This window comes from Mycteria americana, chromosome 20 (genome assembly GCF_035582795.1).
Source record: "Mycteria americana isolate JAX WOST 10 ecotype Jacksonville Zoo and Gardens chromosome 20, USCA_MyAme_1.0, whole genome shotgun sequence".
Taxonomy (NCBI): domain Eukaryota; kingdom Metazoa; phylum Chordata; class Aves; order Ciconiiformes; family Ciconiidae; genus Mycteria; species Mycteria americana.
The window spans coordinates 5,018,943-5,044,334 of record NC_134384.1 but is presented as its reverse complement, the minus strand read 5'-3'; the positions used below and the strand labels follow the sequence as shown (position 1 = coordinate 5,044,334).

Genomic DNA, 25,392 nt, shown 5'->3' with positions numbered 1-25,392 from the left:
AGAAAAATGGACAAACCCCGATGAACCAAGGGAGGAGGAGGGACACCACAGCCGGAGCAAGCCCAGGAGCGCTCTCCAGAGCCTCTCTGGCACTACAGACTCGCCGTTTTCCCTTCGTGCCCTCCGACAGGTCTGAGGTTGATACCCTGGCAGTTGACAGACACTGAGCCACAGCCCCTCACGGGCTTCAGAGCCCCCGGCTGCGTGTGGAAACACCCCACAGCGAGGCCTCGCCTGGCCACCGCCCCTCTCTTCACACCCGCCATCCCGTCTCGGCCCCCCGCCTCGCCTCCAATGGGAGAGCCCCGCCGCGCCGCTTCGGCCCAGGGCCTGGAGCGTTCCATTCGCAAAGGGGGGGGGGGGGGGGGCGGCGGCGGCGGCGGCGACGACGACGACGACGACGACGACGACGACGACGACGACGACGACGACGACAGGACCCTGCGGCTGCGGCCGTTCCCGCTGCGGGGCGGCCCATCGGCGCCAGCGCGGAGGGGTGCTCGGCCCTCCGGGATCCGTCAGCGAGGCCACGCCCGGGGGGCGGCGGCTCTGCCCGGCGCCCCGTGGAGCAGTGGCGGCTGGCTGGCGGTAGCGAGGTGCGGCCGCCCTAAGGAAGGGCGCGGGACCCCCCCCGAGGCGACGGCAGCGGGCTCGGGCCCCCTCGCCCTCCGCGCCGTGGCTCGGCCCTGTTTGAAGGTGCGGCGGGCCGGGGCCGGCACGCGCCGCGGGGCCAACGGCGGCTCCGTGAGGGGAGAGGCGCCGCCGCGGGCCCCGCCGCCCCGCGGGAGCAGCGCCATGCCCAAGCCCCGGCCCCAGCCCCAGCCCCGGCCCGGCGACGAGCAGCCCCCGCGGGAGGACGCCGGGCACAGCGGCGAGGAGCTGCCGGTCCCCGGCCCGCCAGCCGGTACGGGGAAGGGGGATCGGAGCGGAGAAGCGGGGCGAGCTGCCGGGGCCATCGTACGTGGGGGCCTCGGGGCTTCTCCCCCCAGCCCTGCCGCCAATACTTACATGGAGTTAAACAGTAATATTTGGATATTTAATTCAGTGTTCCCACGGAGTGAAGTCGTGGTGCGGCCGCCGCGCCCGGCCGTCACTAGGTGTCAGCCGCGCTCCGTGGGAGCCCCGCGCCCGCGTGGGACCGGCCCGCGGGGCTTCGGCCGGCTCCGGGCTCCGCTGGGCGGGTGCGGGGAGTGTTGATGAGGAATCACAGAACCGTATAGGTTGGAAAAGACCTTTAAGATCATCGAGTCCAACCATAAACCCAACACTGCCAAGCCCACCACTACACCATGTCCCTGAGCACCTCAGCCAAACGGCTTTTAAATACCTCCAGGGATGGGGACTCAACCGCTTCCCTGGGCAGCCTGTTCCAGTGCTTGATAACCCTTTCGGTGAAGTAAAATTTCCTAATATCCAGTCTAAACCTCCCCTGGTGCAACTTGAGGCCATTTCCTCTCGTCCTGTCACTTGTTACCTGGGAGAAGAGACCGACCCCACCTCTCTACCCCCTCCTTTCAGGCAGTTGTAGAGAGCGATGAGGTCTCCCCTCAGCCTCCTTTTCTCCAGGCTGAACAACCCCAGGTCCCTCAGCCGCTCCCCATCAGCCTTGTGCTCTAGACCCTTCAAAGGAGGAAGATCCCTTCACACGTACAGAAAGTGAGGTATATTTTCTATACACAAATCCGCACATTTTCACTTTGTCACTCAAAAAGCTGTCCAGTAATTTTTTTTAAACCCTCTTCTCTCGGAAGACTCTGGTTAGCATTCCTTCTCTATTCACTTCTATTCTGCTTTTCGACAGCCAGCCCTCCACAAGCTCTCTCCATGAACGAGCTACAGCAAATAACTGATGACATTTCCAAACTGACCATTGTGCACGAAATTGCACTCAACAGTGACTTCAAACTGCAAGCGGCCAGCTTCTCCCCAAAAAGGTATGTATATATTCAGGCTTGGCTTCTGTCTGTCACATTACAGAAAACAGGAGAATGTGGAAAGGAGGTGGGTTTGGATCTGACTGTAGAAGTAACAAGAAAGTAAGATAGGTCCTGAAATAAAAAAAATACTGGAGCTTGTTTTATTTATTCATTGCCTCGTGATTTACTAAGAAGTTCTTAAATATGATGAGCGTCAGATATGACTCACTAACACTGAAAGATTTAGAGGCTTCAGGTGTGTAAGCTGTGACTTTGACATGAACAAAGCAGACTTTTCAGTGAAGATCTCCTCTGAGGTGCCTACGTTTCAGTTGAAGATCTGTTTAATTTCTCTGATGTTCTCTAATTGCAAAAACAAGCATTAGCTAGAAAAACATTCTGTTGATCTTCTCCGAGGGCTTGGAGAGTTTCCTTGAAAAATACTATGCTCTTTTTACCCCTCAGTTAAGACAGGTTAAGTGCTGCATTTTATGAACAGGGTTGAAAGGAAGGAGTTCCACTTTAGAAGAACAGGAAACTTAGGTTGAGAGAGATTTCCATGAGCTAGGGAAAGGTGAGGTGTGTTGCTGCCAGATAGGAGTAAAGCCTACGGGAAGAAAATGTCCAAAGACCTGAGCCACAATGAAAGCCAAGAGGAATGGTCCCATCGACCTGAGAGGTTGTGGTTGTCTGATGTTAATAGAAAACCCCTCCCCTCCTCTCTTCTTTCTTAGCCTGGAAAACAGAGTGAAGGAGACATTGCACAAAGCCTTCTGGGACAGCCTGGAGGAACAGCTCTCTGCTAGTCCCCCAGACTACACTCGGGCAATCCAGCTGCTGCAGGAGATAAAAGAGGTGAGTTGTTCCTGAGCCAGAGAAGATGGTTACCTTAGAATAGGTCTTCTCTGAATCATCACCTCACCCCTTACATCCAATATTCCTATGTGAACATGCGTAAGAGGGAGGAGAAAGTAGGCTCCCTTTAGTTTATAAGGAGACACAAATTACACAGCTGCACCGTCTAAAATCTGTCTGAGAAGGAAACTCATCTCTGGTGCCAGATCTTTAAAACACATCCTCTACCAAAAGGATGGAAAGCCTGTGTTTGAACTGTTGGCTATAGTAACAGCCATAGGCTGTTCCCGGTATAGTGTCTGCCAACCAAAAACTGCAATTCTCTATACAAACACACCTCTTCAGGCATATCAGGAGCTGTATCGACTATTTAAGTGTACAATGAGTACACTTAAGAGTACAATGAGTAAGAACGTGGTTTAGCACTAAAAGACATGTTCTTAGCAGGGCGTGAAGTTGTGTATAGTTTGCTTTTTCAGTCTATGCTTTCGCATTAGGCTCCAGACAGATAACTCCCTTCTTTCATGCATGACAGTAAAGGAGGTTTTGCAAGATTTGAAACAGTAGCCAGACATCCTGAAGTGAGTCATTAGAGTCAAGCATTGCCTTAAAGTGATTGTGTGCCCCAGAATTTGTGTACTGAGTAGTTAGCTTAGTCTCAATACAAGGACAACCTTGATTCTTGTTGAGCAACTCTGGAGAACTGTTGAGTTCCTGGAACAAGAAGAGACTGCTGCTTCTTTGGGCAGGCCCTGCTCTCATTGCTGCTGCCACAGCACAACCAACTGCGAAGCCAGATTGATGAGGCCTTGGACATGGAGTTGATTCGACAGGAGGCTGAACATGGGGCTCTGGATATCCACGGTCTCACCGTGTACGTCCTCGGCACAATGGCAAGGCTGTGCGCGCCCATTCGAGATGAGGAAGTACGAGGGTTGCAAAGCCTCACGGACCCAGCTCAACTTCTCAGGTGCGTGATGCTGACTCTGCCTTGGTCTACACAGACCGGCAAAACCTTCAACCATAAAACATTGGGTTAAGAGGAAACTGCCTTGGAATTACGGCCCAAGGACTCTTTTGTGCATTCTGGGATTTGACTTCCTTATTTTTTTCAATGTAGACATATTCCTGTTGCCCAGCTGCAATTTAGACAGTAGAAGAGTCTTTAGTGAAGTAAATCTGGTTTATCTAGTAATTTTTAGGGACTACTGCAATTAGACTGAACAACCTTTTGTGAGAAAATGGAATTAAATCAGAGGATCTGAATTCCCCTTTCTCAGCATTCTAAAATGGCCCCAGTTACAGCATTTACTGCAGTATTAAACCTTCGATTCACTGTGTCTCATCCCAGGGAGATTTTCCGGGTGTTGGGCCTGATGAAAATGGATATGCTGAATTTTACCATTCAGAGCCTCCGCACCCACTTGCAAGACCACACTGTCCAGTATGAACGGAAGAAATTCCAGGAGCTCTTGGATAAGCTGCCTAGTAAGTCAGAGGGGAAGGGAGAGGAGAACTGCTACTTCTACAGGAGCTCTTAAAGCACTAAAAGGGAACTTTTAGTATTCCAAAGGTGACGCTTTCATCACATGCTCAGTAAGAGATGAGAGAAATGCCTCTAAAAGCTGGAGGACTCCTGGGTCCCTTTCTCAAGGCTCTTCACTAACATACCTTGCAGAAAAGAAGTTACTTAGTGTGCTTCAGTTTCTGCATGCGTAAGACAGAGCTAATAGCTTTCTCATGAGGAACTGTTAAGTTCTCACGAGTTTAAAGTGTTTTGAGATCCTCAGAGGAATGAGCAAAATGTTAGGAGGCATATTTAAAGAGGAAAGCCTGCATTTGATGTAGACATCTCTTTTGCTAGGCTGTAGAAGATTTCTCTCTGGCTGCCTCTCTCCTTCATCAGACTCCATTAAAGGCGCTTCTTGGAGACTGAAATCCTCTCTGAAATATAATGTTCTCTGGGTACCAGTCTCAGTGGCCTAATGCTGTGCCCTGAGCAACAGGACATTAATATTGTATGTTAGTGATGGGGTAAGCCATTCCCCACCCTTCCAGGAGCCAGCACGATGCCTTCACCTTCCAAATGCACATCCCCTTCAGCTTGCAGTATAGCATACCCGCTTCTTACTGACTTAGCCTGACCAGTCTGTTCTCGCACACATCCATGTTTGTTACCTCATTGCAGATAGCCTGGATCGGACGAGAGAGTGGCTGTGCAAAGCAGCAGCAGAAGTGTCCGTGTCCTCTTCACAGCTACCATCCCACCCTGCAGTCAGTGGCTCACCGGCTGCACACTCGCCGGGGGCTGTCAGCAGTAGCACAACTGTGCCAAGTCTCACGTCCGTGCTAAATCGAGGATACATGAATCTGCTCTGCTGGGAGCCTGGGCAAAAGGAATACCCTGAGGTAGGAGAAGTGCTTGGACACCTTTACAGTGTTTTCATAAAGACAGACAAAATGAACAAGTGTACCAGTTCTGCATCTTCTATAGAAAGAACTGGCCAGACTCTCTGTCCCCTCTGCACCATGAGTCATTGCACATGGTTTTTCCCTATGTGAAACAAATTGGATTTTTCACAAAACTAAACCTCCCTGCTGCCAGGCAGCTGCCTTCCACTCAGCTTCATGGGGATGTTACAGCCCTGCTCCACGGCTTGAGATCTGCTGAGTTATCACAGCTACTGTTTCTACACCCACAGGCTGATTTGGTTTCTGTTCACAGACACTGTTTATGGATCAGGCCCGACTGCAGGAAGTACAAGCGCAGGTGAATCAGCTTACCATCATAGCTGCAGTCCTGCTAGTGACCAGTGGCATGTGTGGAAGCACCTTATGTGGCTCACCTGGGTTTGTAGCTAGGCTGAAACGGGTAACAAAGGTCCTCTTGGAAGGGCTGTCTTGTACCAGGTGGGTTACTTTGAGTTTTCTTTTCCAGAAGGAGAAGAGTGAGTATGCAGGCACTGGTTGGTTGTGGGATGAGGAGCAGCAGGAATCTCCCTCGGGAGTGGAAGAGGATCTGAGATCCAAATAGCAGCCAGCTCCACTGCAAGGAGTGGGGGAAGCCAGCCAGCATTTTTAGCTGGGAGTTAACTCTCTAGAGCAATAGCCCCTTCTTGATTAGAGGGGCAAATTAGTAGTGCTGATCACTATTTAATGAGTCAGCCACAGGGCAGCCTACTGCTTGCCAAAGAGCTGGGAAGGGAAGCTTAGTTCACAGAGCTCTGGCTGAATGTTGGTTGCCCTGTGCTAGCTGGCTGTGATGACACTCCCCGGGCACGTGGAGAGACTTCCCCCCTTGCTCTGTGCCTGCAAGGCCCCTTCCCCAGCCAATGTGAGTCGTGGCTGGAGTGCATGAACCTTTGCATGATTTAGGTATGAAGAAGCTTTAGAAGACATCAGCAACCAAGTGCTCCAGGAAGTCAGCAGGACTCTCTCGCAGCTGGGTTACGCCGCTTTTACCACTGACAAATGCGCTTCCCTGAAAGGCCAGATAAAAAGCATCGCGGACAAGGGCAACGCAGTCCGGCTTGTCGTCGGTGAGTCTCTGAGCTTATGTCTAACTTGACCTTGAAGCCACTTTGCACTCGTAGGCCACAACTTAGGTTTAGGCTAATGACCCTGGACTGTGCAGGATAGGTCTAGGATTGGTCCTAGCAAAGCCAAGTCTGCACTGAGCAGAACTACTGCTTGAGGGTGGGAGCTGAGTTCACTGTCTGGCCCCTCCACGTAGTCTGCACAGCAGAGGAGGGTCAGGGAAGCTAGGTTTAGAAACTGCCTTGATTTTCCTATTCCACCCTGAAACGCTCCCAAACAGTAGTTGCTTTGAAAAATCTCCTAAATCCTCCCATCCTTGCTAAAAGCTAAACAGGCCCAAGTGCAAGGTCTGTTCCTAGGTAGTGCTGCAATCTTCAGGCTAGGATGCAGAGTGAGAGCTTAATCACTGGCTGTAGTAAAGCACCATGCCAAGATCTTTTAATAAGGGATATATGTATGTTATGATTATTCACAGTAACTCTTACAGGCCATATAGAAAATGCTGTAACATAAGTCATTGCTCAATACATGACACAGTGAAGGGACATTATGATGTTAAAATATCATGCAGGTGGAACGCTCTGAAGGGACGCAATGTAATACTAGGAACAATAGCTCTCAGAATCACTAAACCTATCACAATGATGTCAGTGCCTACTCTGAATACTCCCCTAGTTTTACTAAGGAGCCTTATTCAAAGAACCCTAGAGAGTTCTTTGAAGCCCGTGTTACATATACCAGAAGTATGGGACCAAATTCTAATAAAGACTTAGCCCTCTTAATCGTAGTAATGCACAGAACTGAAGTATATTTAGAAAATGAACGGAGCAAGGATCCTGAGGGTTTTGACTGACTTCTCTGACTCTGGGGAGTGACAGGCCAGGAAATAAAAGTAGGATGCTGGATAATCAATGGATCCACCTATGAGAAGGCATCGCAAATTGCTGTGTACAACATTACATCAAACCCAATAGCAAAAGATACGAAACTTTGCGCCTCTGAAAGATTGAACTGTTGGTACAATTTTACCTTAGTACAACCTGTCTTAGAGTACAGATGGTCTCAGGTGGCCAGGGACTGAACACAGGAAACCTAGATAGCATAGATGAACAAATGAGTGCTACAAGATGGATGTGGAGCACAAGGAAGGTCTTGGGAGGCATCATGACTGGGAGAAATAAATGCCCTAAGGGAGCCAGCGAGACAGCAAAAGGACTGGGGACACGACGATTAAATCCAGAGGGGATCTGAACCGAGTAAACATGTCGTGAGAGGGCCAGGGAACGAATAGCGGCACGGCTAGAGGGAAGAGAGGACAGAATGACTGGACTGGGCCACAGATACGCACTCAGGAAGTCTTCTGAGGGAACAAGAGGGGTGCAAGGTCTGCTACAAAGCTGAAAGTGCGCTAAAGGCAACCTTGAAGGCATCGATAGGCATCGTGACACCATTAGAGGGGTCCTGAATGGGCCTGAGCGACCAAAGAAGGCTCAGGCAAGCTGGTGATGGCCTGGCAGATACCGCTGGCAAGCTGGTGCCAGCGTGGACAGACACCACCGGCAAGCAGGCACTGCCGTGGGCAGATGCCACCGGCAAGCTGGTGCTGGCCTGGCAGACAGTGCTAGCCTTGTGGACACTGCCAGCAAGCCGGCAATGGTGTGGGCAGACGCCACCAGGAAGCCAGTGATGGCATGGGCCGACACAGCCGGCAATCTGGCAATAGCCTCGTGGATGCCACCGGCAAGCCAGCGACAGCGTGGGCAGACGCCACCGGAAAGCCGGCGATGGCGTGGGCAGACGCTGCTGGCAAGCTGGCGCTGGCCTGGCAGATGCCGCCAGCAAGCCGGTGATGGCGTGGGCCAATGCCGCCAGCAAGTTGGTGCCAGCCTGGGACAGGTATTCCCAATTCAGTGGGTATTCCATTCCCGCTACTACCCTCAATCAAATGGGATGGTAGAAAGGGCTAATGGCTTACTGCAAAGGAGCCTTAAGCCACATGAGGCCCAGTGGGATACTCTGCTTTCCAAACTACTTGATCAATTGAGTAATCGGCATGGGCCCACTGGGAGCCCTGTGAGCTGAGCATTCTTTACAGAAACTAAACCTGATGCTCTGCCTCCTGACGAAAGAAAATATCTGATAGCATTACAGCCAGGACAACCTGTCATGGTAAACTTATGACAAATTGGAACTGTCTGACTCTTAACTAAACCTTGTGGCCACTTGCCTGGGAAGCTACTGACAGCAGCGGTGCAAAACACAGAATTAGTGCATGATGGATTTTTTCCTTCTTTCTAATGGGGTAACCTGTCCAGAAAGCCCCACCGAGACCAGTTTGTTTTACCCTTTTTTCTTGAGGTCTCCTCCAAGATAAAAGAGCCTCCGGCTTGGCCGGGCGGCTGCAAATTGGTCCCATCCATAGTTATCCCTAGAGATAACTTGAAAAGTTATCCCTAGAGAGTGCACTCCTTGCTATTCAGCTAACCAGCTGCCCTATAATGTGGCTCCATCAAAATGTTTATTCAAATGGTTTGGATAAGAGCTGGTTACTAACTCCGCATCAGATTGCCATGCCACAGGCAGCTAGGAAAAGATTATTTCCACGTGGAAGACTAGTGTTTATCAGCTACGAAAATAAGGTGAGGCTCTTCCTGCCCACTGCTTCATCTAGTTAAGTATCCTTCCCCGCCCGTGTGGACTCCACCACACTGTTTATTTGGGTTTATTCTTTCCATGTCAGAGCAGGCTATTTTGTTTTGATGTAATTCAGAAGGCTGAATTAATAGCCTAAACCAAACCTCAATAAACTACAGGCTGGGCAGTGTGTGATGGCAATGATTTACCGATGGTGTGGCATTAGAAGCTCCAGAACTAGACAGCTTCCCCCCCTCCGCATCTAAAAATCAAACCCGTGTCTTGCCTGCACTCTTGGCCACTATCGACATTTTCCACATTCTCACTTCAAGTGCAAGAACATCTGAAGCAGCCGGGTAGTTGAATCTCAGCTCTGTGCTCCTCCGAGAGGCTTCTTGAATGCTTTCAATTTCAAAATGCTGCTGTGGCAGGCAAGATAAATCCCGGGCTCTGAAGTTCTGTTTGCCATTATGCTTCTAAGATGCTTGACACTTCAATGCAGTACAAAAACTCTCGGAGTGGGTGAAAAATCTTTACTGTTGACCTGCTCCACTTTAACATTAGGTTTGATGGATTTGACCATTCTCAAGTCCTTCAGCCCAGTAGCCCAGCGATAGCCATCGTTAGCAGCAGCGACCCAGGACAAAGTGAAAACAAGGCAAGTACACCTGATACTCATGTACTCTTGTGCGTCACAGTTTCACCATGGTTCCTGTGCTGGATGCTGTTTCATCTGCTTAGTATTTGGAAGAGGAATAAGTTAATCCAGTGGCCCCCTGGGTCGATCTAGAGTGTTACTCGTCCACAACATCCTGCCGCAATGCAGCTGTCCTCAGATCTGCTCTTGACTGCGTGACGAAGCCTTTGTCTCAAAAGTAGCTTTCCGTGCAAAGGTTGAGTGTTGATTTATTTTTTTGTTTTCATACTTTTGCTCCCTACAGCGCAGCGGATTCATTCCTTCCTCAGCCTTTTCATTTCCCCTGATGGACAGAAATCTCAAAAAGATTTCCCAAAGGGCCTTGATCCCATTCAGGAAGAGCTGCTGGAAGTTGGGCGCAGGTTTGGAAGCGTGATCCACCACAACAGGCAGGTGTTTGGACCTTACTACTCAGCAATCCTCAAGAAAGCGCTTCTCCCAGACGCAGAACCAGACTCAGACGTGGGGATGGATTCTTTCTGATCATCTTCACCATGTACCGGGCGGGGGTAGAACGCATTCTCCAACAGTTTCTCAAATCATGCCTCAGCTTGTAAAAATCAATCAGACAAATCCACCGGGGCCAGCATTACTACTGGGAAGTGACTCTTGGCATGTCAGTACCTGAATAAACCTCTCAACTACAAAAGGTAGTGGCTTTTTTTCCCCAAAAAACCCTGCCGCTATTTGGTGGGGGAGGCAATGGGATGTGGAGCTCATAAAACTGCAGTGCAGCTTATGCTTTTTTTAATTCAAGGTGTTAATTCTGCCGTGGGCCTGTAACCTACTTTGCTGAAACGTCAGTCACAGCCCAGGGACGCTGTTTGCATTTGATAAAGCCACATGGTATTTAAAATCATTAAAACTGCTCAATGTATTTCAATGTTAGCTTGAAAACCTGACTTACTGAATTATTAGAAATGGAACATATGGTATAAATTTAGCAATCCCTGGCGTATTCAGTATTTTACATCAGCCAGATTTTACTTGACATGAAAATCTGAACTTTAACCTGTATTTAAACGTCTGGATTTCTTGCTCTAATTTTACATAATGAAAATGTCCTACTTCTTGGCAAGCCAAAAATCTTTGCTGAGTAAATACTCTATACAATGGCCGCCCAGACTGCTGCAGTTGTTACATGAACCACTTGCTGCAGAAAAGTGATTTTGGCGTTTAGCACGAGTCAATTAGGGTCCTGACCGTCCCCAATGAACAATCCTTGCAGATGTACGTTACTGGGGGTAAAAATGAGCTTTTCTCACCATTGTGTGGAGAACATACACAAAGCAGTTGGAGACCCTTGTGCTATAGGTAGGTCTATCTTTAAAAGAACACGTGGATGCGTTTTTATGCATACATTTTTGTCTCAAAGTAATAATATTCAATATTTGGGGTCGTTACGACTAACTGCAAAAAGAACAGCTTCAACCAAAGCGACGTGGCAGCCAGGACTCCCCACCCTGCACGCCACAGGCCTCGGGACAGCACAAACCCCCTATTCCGCTGCCGAAGAACTACAGCGGGACTGCTCCCAGCTTCTCGGCCTCCTGTGCTCTGCTTCCACAACCGCCGCGCAACGCTCGGACGTTCTCTCCTTCCTCGGGTTTACAAAGCAGAGAAGTGCAGGTACAGTGCTAGACTGAGCTAATTAAACACCACACAGCTGCCTGCCCTCACCCCTTTTCTCTTACCTCCACAGGTCCGTTAGATGAGGACGAGAGCAGCGCTGCTTGAACACAGACGACCAGGAGACTTCGGTATAACACTGAGGTCACAGCGACAACGGGGCGAATGTGTGTCTAAGTTTGTTTATTAATTCCGTCTGTTCTAAGTTGTACAATTATGAAAACAACAAAACGACTGCTGGAAGCCCAGGAATATTTACAATCTCGCCTTGTTGTAGTGAGGTCAGTCTATGTTGTTGCACAGATTGGTTATGTTTGGTACCACAAGATGTTTAAAATTCAGACAAATTTGAACAGATTAACAATTGTATATACAGGAAATAAAAGGAAATTCAAGTATCAAAATACAGACAGATTAAATAACATTTGTATTACAAATCAGTCCCACTGCCATACATCACAATTAGCAAAAATGTCTAAATTGCAAACTGAACTCGACTGTTCTCTGCCCTGTTAGGGAATCTCAGGTATTTCTTCCAAGGGTAAGAAAAATGTTTGAGCTAGATCGACTTTGCAAGAGCAGCACAGTTACTTCCTTTTGGAAAAAAAAAAAAGCAGTAAGTAATGCCAATGAGAGATCTAAAAGGAGACCTTTTGCAACAAGACAGCATTACAAACACCGTGCTTGCTCTAAAATAAAGATTTGATTGCATGGAAATGATGTGAGCAGAAGAAAGCCAGGGGAAATTCTGCTGCTAGAAACTTCTGAAGTGGGGCAGAAGGAGCGTTAAAGCAATTGACTCCACTTCAGCTGCACACAGGACTGGACGTGTTCGGAGGGACTATTTGGCATCTGGTCTGTCTCAGCAGCCTCGTGAAGGTAGAAACTTTTCACTAGAGGTACATCCTGGAAGGTGCCGTATCTTCTCCCTGGGAGGGGGACAGGCACGTACCCCGCAAAAATTGCATAATTTCTTCTAAAAAGAACAATCCCAAAGCAAGTTCAAAGACAGCTGAACAGCTAAGATTAGCTTTTTTCTTTTTTTTGTAAATACAAAATGAAAAAGGATAAAGCAGCTTCGATTTGAAAAAAAAACCAAAACCAAAAAAGAAACAAAAACCATCCCTTCCTCTATAAAGACAGACAACAACTCTGCATCTTAGTTTACCTATCTTGAGTTCTCAGCCTGGACTCATGCCATGCACAAACCAAGGTCTGTAAAATACAATCTGTCCTTAAAAAGGGGAACGAGGCCCAGGGCAGCGCTGCCTTTCCCCAGGCAGGTAATACAGCAGATGCATTTCGATTCAAAATCATATTCAGCACCAGAAATTTAGGGCACTTTCCTCCAGATACCACGAAACCCTGTAGGGAGGAAGAGCCAGAACACTGTGCAATGGCTGGGTTAACAGATTACTGGAGTCTGTGAGTGGCACGGTCCAGGATCGGTCTCCAGCATGCACGTACCTTGAGAAAACCCATCGAAATAAAAGGGGAGATGCATTGCCAAAACAATTGCTTTGTCTATGCAGTGAGAAAGAGAGTATCTGGCTAAAGAACTGTTGGATCACTAAAGACAACCATAGGATTGAACGCAGGACTGGAAAGGACCACCAGGGTCACCACAAGCCCAGTCCCCTGGAGATTGGAGTCTTCATCACCACTTCACCTCCAAGCCAACCTTCAAAAAGCTCATGCATCAAAAAAAGAAAGGTGTCCCTCCTCCCAAGCAGAGGTTCAATTTGCAATCTCTCCAAAAAGACTTGTTGCCAACACACCAAATATTTACACTTACACCAGTATGAATTGCAACATATGCATAACAAGGAATGTTAGGTTTCCTAAATTCATCAACTTAAAAAACCCCTCCACTTCCCCCTCCTAATCATTTACAGGTCTATGCCCTTGGGATTACGGTTCACTTCTCTCCCAGCCTTACTGGCTAGCGAGACTAAATGAAATCCTGACATACAGCAGCAACTGGAGTTAAACAGAAATTACTCGGGCATATCACTCTAGTCAAGCAGCAAGGTACCACCTCCCCAACCATTACAATGCCTGTCCAGATTATAACAAACGTGCTGCGCTACATTTTTGCGTCTGAAGAATTAAAATCGCAACCGTTTTAACATCTCTCCCTTGAGGGGAACAGTACTGTGAAAACACATCAGTCACAGCCAAAACTACTGTTAAATACTCTGGTAATTTGAAAGAAAAGTAAGCAGGCAGCACCTTCGAGATGGTGGTATTTGGGGATACCGGACTTAGACGGGGGCCAAGCCGTGCTCAGGTTGATATGATTCATCCTCGGGTAGGGACTGTTTCAGTGTAATGCCCAAAATTTAACTCCTTATTTGTTCATCTTCTGAAACTGTTGCACTAATTAAATAATGAGCTAGTATCAAAAAAGTGCTAAATCACAATTGAATATACTTAAAAAAAAAAAAAAACCAAACCAAAACCCCAACCCTTCAGGGCATAACTGCATTTAAAAACAAGACAGGTGCACAAGAGGCTGGAGAAGGGCAGCGTCTCCAGGTATTCAGTGCGTAAGTGGGAAGAAATTGTGTCCTTGCCATAGAAATGTCAAGTATTGCAATGCAACAGTTCTCTGTAGGGGAAGCAAACTTTGTACCATCGGTAATACTTGGCCACAACCACTCTGGGGTGAAAGATCCTTTGCAGACTCTTTTCCTTACGTTATTTCCATCTGCTATAAAAGCGTGGAGTAGCTTTCAAAACAAAGGATGCAGACTTACCCTGCAAGGCTTCTCACACTGGAGGAAGTTATTTCCAAGAATTTGGCGTTCTCTACTGTTCACCCAGAATTGAAGCAAATTTAAGTACCGTTAGAGATGCACACACCACTCCCACTGCTAAGACTTTCTACTGTACTCCTTGCCGGACTGCGTGGATTCTCAGTAAAGAAGTATATATAAGTATTTTTCCCTCACCAAAAAACTGCAGTGCTACATTTAAACCGTGAACTGGATTTGCTCTGTGTCATTTTGCACGTTAAAAAAGAAACGGGTCGAAAGACGTTTGTCTCAAACTAGAAAAGGTGGCATCGCTCTCGGCCTCAGAAGTCTCAACTTTCCTTTGCTAGAAATGGAGAGAGCTGCTTTTCTCAGCTGGTGGCCGGGATCCCTTTCCCCCCTCTGCTTTGGGAGCCCTCACTGAGCAGCCATGCACCCACTCCGAGGCAGACACCAGTGCCAGATGGAGATGATCTTCGTGTCAGCAGGCCACTGCTTCTTAGGTCTCTGCCCCGTTACTACATTTCCGTGGTAGGAGACAGCTGCCCGGAGATCAGCTTTTCAGAGGCAAACAGAAAGGAAGATAATGGAATGAATGATTTCCGAGTCATACAAAAACAAGTGCTGGGAAAGACGAGGCGTACGGCCAGGAGATGCGACACAACCGTGAGGGTTATGGACACACAGCGGAAGCTTTGTAGTTTAGGCAGGGCTGCCTGTGGACGGTCATCCTTAGAAAGGCACATGCTCTAGTGACCTGGCTTTAGGAGGTGCTGAGGAACCTGCCCTTCCCAGCTGAAGGCAGGGGAAGACGCAAGAGCTCAGACCCTCTAAAATCAGGCGTACCTGTGGGCAACTGCATGGTAAATGCTTACCCATAGAAACTGCGCTACCACCGCTACCATTGATTTGGTTTCTCTTGGAAGGATACAGAAACCCTCAGGGCGCTCTTACAGCTCAGAAAGATGCTGATCAAACCCAAACCCAGCCTCTTGGAGCACTTCGGACACAGCAGTACTGTCACCCACAACGCTCCGGCTGGCAGGACGGCACTGCAGCACTTCGGGCAACTGCAGTGCGACCTATGTTAAGGGGCTCCATGGCATATGAAATATATGTACTAGACTGAGCTTTCCTTTTCTTTTTTTGCTTTAAGACAATTCTTCTAGTCCTCTCACTTGGGTTCTCACTAGCCTGGCCCTTATTTTGAAGTCAGTGTGCCGCTCAGTGCCATTACGTCACAAAGGACTTGGGAGATCAAACCCATTCCTGACAAAGAGCTAAATAAAGATTTTGAAACATCAGATTTCACCGCAAGTCTGGGGAAACAGAAGCTGTCAGGCAACAGCTCTGAAACCCTGGCAAAACTCGGACAAGCTTGTTCTAGCCCCTAAATAGCCCAGGGCTGCTGTTCTGACCGCTGCCCACTGATGCCAACTGGTGATCGCGAAGGGAGAATTGGGGTAAATTCGAAAAGCTATTTTGGAAATGGAGCTTTACTGGAGATCTGAGCGCATCCTCTTCCCCATTTCTGTCTAAGATGTCCACCCAGGCATCTCCTGCAGAGGTGAGCAGGTAGCTGCCGTCCACCTCTCTTCACAGCTCTCTAACGCAGACCCACTGTCGCCACCGGCTCTCCAAAACTGGGCTGCGAGGGGATTTTGCCAAGATGCGAAACCCACGGTGAGTTCACACGCTTCACACCAAGGTGCACATCAGCGAGCTTTGTGCAGCCCATCTACCGCAGGGCTGCAGCCCCTCTCCCGCCGCCCCATTTGCTCAGCCCTCTCCCCGGGAAAGGTGCGACAGCCGCTGCCTGCGAGGAGCTGGTCGGGGTCCAAGACGCAGCTTTGCTACGAGGCCGTCTGTGCGAGTGAAGTACTTCATCTGTCAGGACAGCGAGGCTGAGCGTCGGGGGGTTGCTGCCATGGTCTGGAAGTCGCAGCGCCTTTCAGTAAAGGGTCTTAAAACTGCTCTGCAAACAGAGCGAGCCTTACATCCCCGAGAGGTAGGTAAGTATGTCCCCATCCCGTACATGGGGAAACGGAGGTAAAGAGAGGTGAAGTTGCTTGGATGCACAGCAAGTCAGGGAGAAGCAGCACCGGGGCAGGAGTCCTGCCTCCCAGCGCTGTTATTCATCAGATCATACTCCTCCTCCTCCTCAGTTTCCTCTCAGTGAGCTTTGCAAACGCAAGCGAAGGAAGCAGGGGTAGGACCATGGACGGCTCGCTGGGGCTTTCACGGGGTCGGGAACTGCTGTATGGCATTCCCAGACCTGTCCCAGCTCTGCTCCGACCTGTGCCAAGTGCCCTGCAGTCTCATGCAAACGATTCCCAGTCATATTCTGGAATTAAAAGCTGCTTCTACTGAGATACACAGAAATGAGGATGTTTTCCCAGAGGAAAAACATGCGCACTTGAGAAACAGCCAGAAAAGGCAGAGGTGCCCGCTGACGCAGGGCCATCTCTAAGTGAAATCCTCGCTCTCAAGGATGGAAGGCGGCAGATGTTTCAAGATCCCTATAGCCCTCATCATGCAATGGTTTGTAGACAAAAACAAGCTTTGGGATCAGCAGCAGACTGATTTCAATCACATTTCTCCCTTCAGCAAAAAAAGTACAACCGCAGTAAGCCTGCTGAACACAGCAGAGCTCCGTCTGCTTTATCAGAGCGCTAACAGTATCTAGCCCCTCTGAAACACCTTTCCTTCCCAACACGGGGCTAACAACATGTGCCTTTAAAAGCTTAACCTCTTCACAATCTGCCAAGTGAGAACTACGCCCATAGCTCACGAGAAGTTTGGTGAGTGTAAACAGAAGGACTACGGGGGAAAAAAAAAAATCCTACAAGGGACTGAAATGCATGCAACCAAAACCGCACCTCATCTCTGAGAGGGAACAAAGCTCACAGTGGGAACGATCACACCCGGCCCAAACCAGCGCTCCCGTCAGAGCAGGTTTTCTGCTCCAGGCTTCGAGGGGAGAGATTGTGGGCAAGGGTCCCCGTGAGGAAATCTAGTGAACGTGTGTTATTTGCAGACAGCATCACAGTGGTTAGTGTCGATTCGAATGGCAGGTAAGAAGAGGGGTGAGTTCACTGGAACAGTACGCAGCCGTGGCTCAGTCGGGAAGAAGAGGATCTAGGAGGAGGGAGCGCGTGCACCGCAGAGACAAGAGGTCTCCATCAGTTCAAGGATAAGAAGGTGAAATAGAAAAAGAGGCCTGGGGAGTGTCACGTTGCCCCAGGGATTCACAGTGCCAGAGCGAGGGGAAAGACGTGAAAACGGCAGGCGGCTTCCTGGATCCACATCTCCGATTCCCCCAGCCTGCATCCCTCTGCACCTCCCACCTCACAGACATCTAACAGCGTGTTACCCTTGTTTCCGAGTAAGGAGAATTCACAGTGTTCAGTAGTGATCAGGTACAAAAGCCGTTTAAGTCTACAGTCTCCTAAGTGCTGCTGCCTTTGACGTAGTGCCTACGCGGGGCTCAGTGCGAGCAGCTGGAGGAAGAGGGAGTTTAGAACAGCAGACAGATCAGATCGCAAAGGCACGGTTAGACTAGGTGGACACGGGGTGTGTTTGCTTTAGAAGATAGTGGTCTCATACTTAGTGCTGAGGGTCCGCTTGGGGTCCTGTTTGGGGTCCACGACCCAGGAGACACTGGCATGAGACTGGGAGTCTTGGTCCACTTCAGGGGGCTCCAGCTAGAAAATAAGGAAAGAAAGGGCATGTTAGGTTACCCGTGCTTCTGGGACAGAACGAGTGGGGATTCAAAGTACGGAGAGGCCGCTGCTCTGCCCAATGCCCATCCCAAAAACGTGCACGTGTGCAGGGAAGCAGCTCTCACTGGGGAGGCATTCGAGTCCTTCACAGCTAAAACATGTCTAGCCATGTCAGTCCCAACCCAGCACCCTGAGATGACTTCCTGAGTTAGGCCTGCGAGCCCCTATTACCATTAGTGACAGCTTCACTTCATCTCACAAACAAGCATGAAAAATTCAGCGCTATAGGATGGCACTATAAAAAAAAAGAGGCAAAGGGAGAGAGAGGGAGACAGCTCCTGGCAGGTGAGCTCCCACGTGATTTACTCTCCTGATCAAGCAAAGCTCTTTCATCTTGTCCTCCTAAATCAGGATCCTACAGGAAGGTTAACAACACCAGAAAGAGCAACGCAGTTAGTGGAGAGCTGCCACTCTACATCAGCGGGGACGGATATGAGCCATTTGTCCCTGGGGTTCATCTGAGCCCATGGCACGGCCCTGGAATGAGCAGGGAGGGAAGACAGCAGCGAGGCAGGACACGGGACCACAGCAGGAGACGCGGGAAGCGGGGAGGCAGGCGGACCGGTGGCAGCTGGGGCAGCCCGGGTCAGTTCGTAATGGAAGATGGCAGGAAGAAGGGTAAAGACCTTAGCTCCGGGACTAACAGACTGCAGCGGCAGGTAGGAGGGGCGGTGTGTTGTACAGGTGTGACAGTAACAACAGCGAGTGTCGGGAGGGAGCGGCACCTGAGCGGGGGGAGCAAGCAGAACACAGACAAAAGGAGACATTAAAGGAAGGCAATGGCTTATGCAGCAGTCCCTGCTCCTCAGCAGCTCCAGTCTTGGCTGGTTTTGGCTACAGGCGCACTCCCGTGCTGCAAACCGCAGGTTACCTACCGATCTCACTGCGGCTCTGCAGGGTTTGCACATGGAAGCTGTGCTGGACCCAGCAGGGCACTTAACCCCCATCCCACCGGGGCTATTTCCACCTCTGCTTGCCCTCGTCCTACGAGGGGAAGCCCTACCACCGCAGCAGGACTGCCAGCAGAGCCACAGACACTGCGATATCAGCGGTGCCTGAAGCTACAGGCACCGTGTCCGCATCTGGGCTCCCCCCACCACAAAGGGGGAGGTTTAAGTATGTGGTGCCCAAGAGAAATCCCAGCTCAGACCATGCAGATCGCACCCGGCAGCCTGCCGGCCCGCACATACGTACTGCAGATTTCCTCATGCCGGCTCGTGGTTTAGGCACCGGTTTGGAAGATTTTGTTTCGATCATTTCTCCTGCTGCAGCACCCAGAGGCTTCGCTCTCTGGGCTTGGAGGGCCAGCTGGTAGGCAACCTCGAACGCCTGCCCCAACGTGAGGATGATCTCGTACGTCAGGTTCTTCAGAGAGACCACAGAAAACACAAAGCCGTTAGGTGCATACGAGCTACCTCGCCCTGCGCAGGGTCCATGTGCTCAGCACCTTGCTGAGGAGGTGCAGACCTCGGCAGAGCCCATGGCCTTTCCGTTAGCAGGTCGCATCCTGCCGTACGCCTGGCAAAGCCGCTCTGCACGTGTGGGGCAGCGCTGAGCTCCTGCCCCGCAGGGGAGCCGGCACTAAGCCACCTCCACGCTCGCACAGCCCCGGCCGGTGGGACCACCTGCGAGCCTGCTACAGCCCTGTAAGCATCGCGGTTCAGCAGCGTTTGGCATTGTAAAGACAAAAAGCCCAAACGTCTTGTACAGGCGATTCTGCCCAAGAATAAAAGCAAGTTATGCTTCCACACGCTCGGTGAATTAAAAGGCTGTTAAATCAGCCTATTACGCTCAACGTAATTGAGAGTGTATTAGGGTTTTGTTCACAGCATATTCCCCAGGAGGGAAAAACTCCTGCCCTGCTTTATTCAGCACTGGAGACTGCAGTAATGAAGTCAGACAAATATTCTCTTTGTCAAAAGAGCTCCAAAGTAAAAGTATTTTGAGCCAGGACTCCGAAAGGAATATTTTAGGGTAGAAACAGATAAGAGAGCCCTAGAACGGACCAGATCCTGTTCTATGACTTGCCAATAAAGCTGAGTGATGAAGTAAGTGGACTGCAAGAGACTGCAGCGCACTGGGAGATGAGATGCGATAACCCACTCACCACATCCACGGTGCTGAAGACGTGGCAGTAGTGGTGGCTGGTCTGCAGGTCCTTGGTGATGTAGGCGAACGTGCAGAGATCCTCAGGGTCCTGAGCAGCGCAGGAGATGTTCCGGATCTCGTGCTCAGCAATGACATTCTGCCAGGGTGAACCACAAGCACCCGTCACCCTTCTGGGGATGGCAAATACACCCGGCAAGCGGCGGTTGTGGCAAGTGTGTACTGGGAGCAGGGAGCAAAACAGATACTGGCAGGGAGGGGGAGTCTCCCAGCCAGACCAGTCCTAGCTCCCTCCCATGGTAGGAATAAATGGCAACGTGGTCCACAAGCAGCCAGTCTGCCAAGGCTTTGGGATTCAGGTAACCATTGCCACCCTGGTGCTCTCCCATACCCCTAGCAGCTCCTCAGGACCAGCCGTAGCTTCTGGAGCCACTAAATGTTACCTGCAGCCCCCCAGGCAGGTGGGACTGCAGGTCTTGTCCCTCCAGACACCAACTTCGAGGCATCTGAAGCTCACCTTGTTAGAGGCATCGATGAACTTCACCCCTTTGTACGTGATGGACAGTATTATGGTCGGGATCTTCTTCATATGCTCTGTGGATTTCTTTGGAAACAAGAACATTCAAGTGACCAGTTGTGAATAAATGCTCCCTTCTTCACCACCGCCCCTGCCCACCGCCCCACAAAGGCAGGCTTTGGGGACCTTGGACCAGGAGGAGGAAAGCCTACTCTTGGTGGAAGCAGAGGGGAAGGGACAGGGACCTGAAGTGCACGCAGCACTCCCTTCCCCAGTGAAACCCCCATTCTCCCACTGCACACACCTTCCAGCTATGGGGAAAAAGTGCTGGGGAGGGGCAGTTCACCAGCAGCACAGCCTGTTAGGTGGTCTGGGTCCCTGCTCTGCACAGGGGCAGCCTGCAGGGTTTGGGGAACCATGGCTTCACTGAGATCCTGCCGTTCCCCTCTCCACATCATCCGCCACTGGGTGTGAGTGAATCCTCCCTGTCCCCGTGGCCTCCGTACCCTCATCTTGGCACAGGCGTCCTGCGTAGACTCCGTCCCTCGGAGGTCTTTGATCAACATGGAGCCCAAGTACTGTTTGGAAGAGGGGGAGATGTTAACGTGCTCCCAGACACCCTAAAGGCTTCAGGCAGGAAACCCTGCCAACCCCAAGGCAATGCCATGGCCCCGTGAGCGGCCAGCAGCCGTGGCTGGGGAGGGACAGGTCACCCAGGGAGGGGGAGGAAGTGTGACAACTCCACACGCAACAACCTGACCCCAGAGCCTCCTCATCCTCGCCGCCCCCACAAGCCAAAAGCCACTTACGTTGGCCTCGTACCCGCAGGACTCGAAGATGAGCTTCTCCGGCTGGTGCTGCCAGTTTTGGACTGGGGCATACGGGGCAGCCAGGCTGGGGGGGCGCAGGGTCAGCTTTGACTCCCGACGGTCCTCCTGGAAGGGAAGAAACATGGATGTGAAGCCACAACAGGTCCAACCTGGGTTGAAACACAGATCCCAGGAGGGCTCTTTGGGCTGATGCAATTGAGGTTCGCGATGGCCAAAACCCTCAGGGGCAGGGAGGAGGCAGCACGCTGCGGGCGAAGGTGCCAGTGCTGACGGAAGTGCGAGCCACCCATTTTCAAGGTGCGACCGAGGCATAAACGAGCTGCTGGCTCTAATGCTTGAGGGAAGCTGTGCCTGACTGGCTCTCCATGCATCACCCTAACTCCTTGATAGCTCCAGAGAAGGGGGAGTCTGCACTGAACTGAGCACGAACTGAGCAGAGGGGCCCCCGGGACACCCAAAAGCACCCACTGACCTGTGCTTTGTAGCGCTCAGCTCTGGAGTAGGGAGCAACCTCGGTGCCGCGGTCGTGTTGCCTCTTCCCGGTGTCCCCGGAGGGCAGCAGGAGATCGGCAGATCTGCCCGTGCAGGAGTCGTTCTGGCTCAGGGGCGATGATGTCTGGGACATCAAGTCCTGGCACTGAGAGAGGCAGACACCAATAACCGTCCCGGTCAGCCGTGCCCAGCCCTCGCTCCCCTTTACAGTGCCCGACACAAAGGGTGCAACGAACAGAGTTAACAGGGTCAGCTCCTGCTCTGCAGGCTCCTGCCTCAGTGTCGTCAATCACACCGTTTATTTTCCGCATGATACTCCTGATTCGCTCCAGGACGGTTTCATGCAGGTAGGCAGCCCTTTTTGCCGAGCACGCCTCCGCCTCCCGTGAGCTCATCCCAGTAGGGCAGGAGACACGCCGAGCTGCGGGCAGGGTGTTTATAGAGGAACAGGCTCCGCTAAAGCACTAAGCAAAGCACTCAAAGCCGCTGACGATCAGCCACCCCAGGAGAAAAGCCCTGGGAGCCCAGCGAGAGATCAGCCCAGATGCCTGACAGTCTGGCTCTTACTGCAGGCAAGATTCACTGCCTGTACGTGCCAACCGGCCCGGCAGACAATGCGGGAAGCTCACAGCTGCAACACGCATTAGTCCTATTCAACGGACTTGCTTAATTTGCCATTGACGTCCTTCCGCTCCCCACGCCGGAGCCAGGCGCTGGATCGCACCAGCTGTAGCACCAGGAAATGCTGCAAATGGCCCATTCTCTTACACAGCCTCCCTGTCCAGCATATCAATCAGTTGATGCTGCACCAAAGGACTCCTCTCCCCCGCAACAACCCTGCCTTCAGTCTCATCGGTCTCAAGAGGATGTTTCAGAGAATTGCAGATCCTCAGCTGGCTGCTGCCCATCCGGGCTTTTGTTGTCTGAAAAGGGGGCGGTTGAGCAGCGGGGCGAAGGTGCAGGGTTTGTACGTGGCACCCTCCCTGCTCCCAAGCACACGCACCCAGTGCAGTACCAGCGTGAACCCTCTCTTTTTTATTTACACCTGAACCCCAGTTTCTAAAAAACCCCGTGTGAGCAAGCAGGGCACAGCAGCCCAACTTGCTTCAGCTAAGACTGTTTTGGTTGAAAAGCCTTGGGTATCCAAGGCAAGAGGGAAGAGCTCTGCAGCAGGGCAGGGACCAGATGTTTGGGATGGGGAAACTCCAATCACTCCCAATTCCTGCTCCAGGAAGCTGACTTGCAAACCCTGGGAGGAAGCAGCATGACACGCTTGCCCTCCGTGGCACGCCGCCCTGCTCCCGGGCTCACAGGTTAGCTGCAAGCTCAACGGGTTTTGCCAAACTCAGCTCTCAAATGTCGATTTTCAGGAAGAGCGGCAAATGTGACGGCTCGCCTCCCAGCCAACCCTGATAACGAAGGGCCTGACATCCAAAGGTTGCCACTCCCGCAGCAAAAAATCAACATCCACAAATCACGTTGAGTGCTATTTGGCAGCGAGAGCTCTAGAGAAGCCCAGCCGGCCCAGGGAGACAGATCTCAAACTCCCAACTGGCACAATCAAAACACCAGGTCCCAGCTGCATCCCATCTCACCAGCTGAGCCGTGTCACACTCCTGCCTGCGGGAAGGCTGCCTTACATCTGGCCAGGAAACAAGGGGAAGAAAGTCAGCTCAGTATTCCCCTTCGGCGCAGGGCACAGAGGTGGGAGGAGCGCCCTGCAACCCGTTCGGCGCAGGCACCCACCCTGCACGGCGGCACCTGGTCCGAAGGAGCTGCCTGAGGTTTCCCACAGGGCAGGCATCCAGAATTTGACCTGCAAGGGCAGAATATTTATCTTCCCCCGCTCATTTCAATAGCGGGGTCACGCCTGCATGAGTATTCGCTGCTTGGGTCACTGGAGCTGATAAGGTGAAAAGCTGAACGGATACAACTGGCCACGTTAAGATTTCTCCCGGCACTGATGTGTTCGCACACTTCAACTTTGTTTTGCACAGGGAAGATGGAGTTTGACCCACAAAGAAGCAAGCTAAGAGTCGGTAAACTCGTCCACCGCTTCAGCTAGAGCGCGTCTGTCCAAACAAACGGTGACGTTTGCTGTTGTGGGGCCCAGCCACAGCAGAATTTGTACAGCACAACATCAAATTTGTAATTTGTTTTTACTCTGCCCAAGTGCTCCAGGTGCTCTGGCCAAGTCAGAGCCAGCCTGGCTGTTACATTTCCCAAGTTCTGCTTGACCATGCTTGGAGTGGGAGTATTGGGCTCTGCATCACCTCCAGCAGCCACCAAGGAGCATCCATGGGAACTGTTTAACACAAACCACTCCCTTCTCCGCACAGCCAGATGTGCAGTTGCCTCAACGCTTCAAGAACTTTCTTCCCAAACCACCAGGTATCTGAGAACCAGGAGCAACCCAAGCTTCCAGGTCAAATCGATTTGTTTTAATAAGAAACAAGCCATATAGGTTTTACCCTTTTCTTTTTTTAAACAGCAATGCAGTTTTCAAAGATCACTGTCTATGCTTATTACTCTCAATAATTACCTTCAAAGGAGTTTTAACTTAAATATTGACATTGTAGGGTTTTTTTTCCCTTTTTTATTGATTTTGCTAGGCAGAATTTCCTGTGCATGAAAGCAGCAGAGCAAGGCTGAACGTGCCTCCCTGTCTGAGCCTGGATACCCATCCAGGACCTGAGCTCTCAGTAAACATCCTCTACAGATCTCTGAGTCCCCCAGAGGTGACAGCTGCTAATCAGAAAGGGGACAATTACCCTGACAGACCCGGGTTTAGTTCTCTGAAAGAAAGCGAGGAAAGCGAAGGAGAGCCAGGGCAGAAGAAAGCACCCTGGCCACTGCCGAGCGCGCTCCGCACAGACATATCAGCCAGGCAGGGAACACAAACAGTGACTCACTCTCAGCTGCGAGAACCGCGGCGGCTTTGCCGGTGGCTCCTCGTAGGGTCTGTCTGCCAGGGAGGCGATGATCCTCTTCCGATGGCCGAGCAGATTCACTTTCAGCACCTGCAGGGAGAGACCACGGTCACTGTAGGCTTTCCTGCCCTCGGCCCCAAGCAAAGCTTCCCCTCTTCGAGCAGCGCTGTTCCCATTTAACACGACTCCCTGCGAGTCACAGCCCCGGAGGGAACGTGGGCAGGACCTCACTGCCATGGCAAGAGAAAGGCAATACTCACATTTACTATTTCAAGCTCCCAGAGGTTTTTCACAGTGTCAATAGAGCTGTAGCCACTCGAGAGGAAGGACTGAACATAATCCTGCAGCCCCAAAGAGTCGAGCCATGCGGGAACCGAAGGCTGGCTGTTCCCATCGCAGCCAAGGGGTTTCAACTGTAAAAGCACAAGAAAGGGGTTAAAAGCCCCAGGGGGCTGGGATCCCAAGGCATGCAGCGCCAATTAAAATCAGTTTAAAGGCCATCATCATCTCCACTAGCAGCTTTAAAGTAAAAAAATCACTGTATTAACAGGGGATGCACTTGGCATCAAGACTGGCAGGAGGGACAGCCACCCTCTCCCCAGCACCGAGTCATCCCATCCACGTAGCTTGGCTGACCAATATACTCCTCCTCCTCCTCCCTGCTATTCCTAAAACCCTTCCCACAGCCCCTGCGAGCCCTCCGTGGGTCAC

General features: G+C 51.1%; 2 protein-coding genes across 23 annotated transcripts in view; one reads left to right on the top strand and one right to left on the bottom strand.

Annotated features, from left to right (window-relative positions):
• The first annotated feature begins 562 nt into the window (after positions 1–562).
• Positions 563–11,460, top strand: TCP11 (t-complex 11). Of its 7 annotated transcripts, none has more exons than XR_012778517.1 (10): positions 563–904; positions 1,802–1,934; positions 2,651–2,771; positions 3,521–3,741; positions 4,123–4,259; positions 4,960–5,180; positions 5,497–5,681; positions 6,147–6,310; positions 9,884–11,268; positions 11,342–11,460. XR_012778517.1 is itself a non-coding variant. In XM_075521962.1 (10 exons), the coding sequence occupies exons 3-10, from the start codon at positions 1,825–1,827 to the stop codon at positions 10,120–10,122; spliced, it is 1,398 nt and encodes a 465-aa protein (XP_075378077.1). In that variant the 5' UTR covers positions 563–904; positions 1,567–1,661; positions 1,802–1,824; the 3' UTR covers positions 10,123–11,443. The 7 variants fall into 7 exon arrangements, 6 of the variants coding, with proteins under 6 accessions (XP_075378077.1, XP_075378076.1, XP_075378075.1 ...); XM_075521962.1 differs by adding an exon at positions 1,567–1,661 and having other exon boundaries at positions 9,884–11,443; XM_075521961.1 differs by having other exon boundaries at positions 5,497–5,621; positions 9,884–11,443.
• ANKS1A (ankyrin repeat and sterile alpha motif domain containing 1A) overlaps positions 11,432–25,392 on the bottom strand; it is a 110,670-nt gene continuing 96,709 nt past the window's right edge. For 6 of the 16 annotated variants that reach the window (XM_075521945.1, XM_075521950.1, XM_075521947.1 and 3 more), the window contains 11 exons: positions 24,942–25,094; positions 24,664–24,771; positions 21,732–21,896; positions 21,239–21,364; positions 20,936–21,007; positions 20,430–20,516; positions 19,914–20,051; positions 19,001–19,171; positions 18,433–18,531; positions 17,631–17,728; positions 11,432–14,082 (listed from right to left, as the gene is read on the bottom strand). In XM_075521945.1, coding sequence (XP_075378060.1) covers positions 14,004–14,082; positions 17,631–17,728; positions 18,433–18,531; positions 19,001–19,171; positions 19,914–20,051; positions 20,430–20,516; positions 20,936–21,007; positions 21,239–21,364; positions 21,732–21,896; positions 24,664–24,771; positions 24,942–25,094 — 1,296 coding nt within the window. In that variant the 3' untranslated portion in view covers positions 11,432–14,003. Of the gene's footprint in view, positions 17,729–18,432; positions 18,532–19,000; positions 19,172–19,913; positions 20,052–20,429; positions 20,517–20,935; positions 21,008–21,238; positions 21,365–21,731; positions 21,897–24,663; positions 24,772–24,941; positions 25,095–25,392 lie in introns of all 16 variants that reach the window. The other 10 variants (XM_075521946.1, XM_075521952.1, XM_075521951.1 and 7 more) reach the window with 8 other exon arrangements.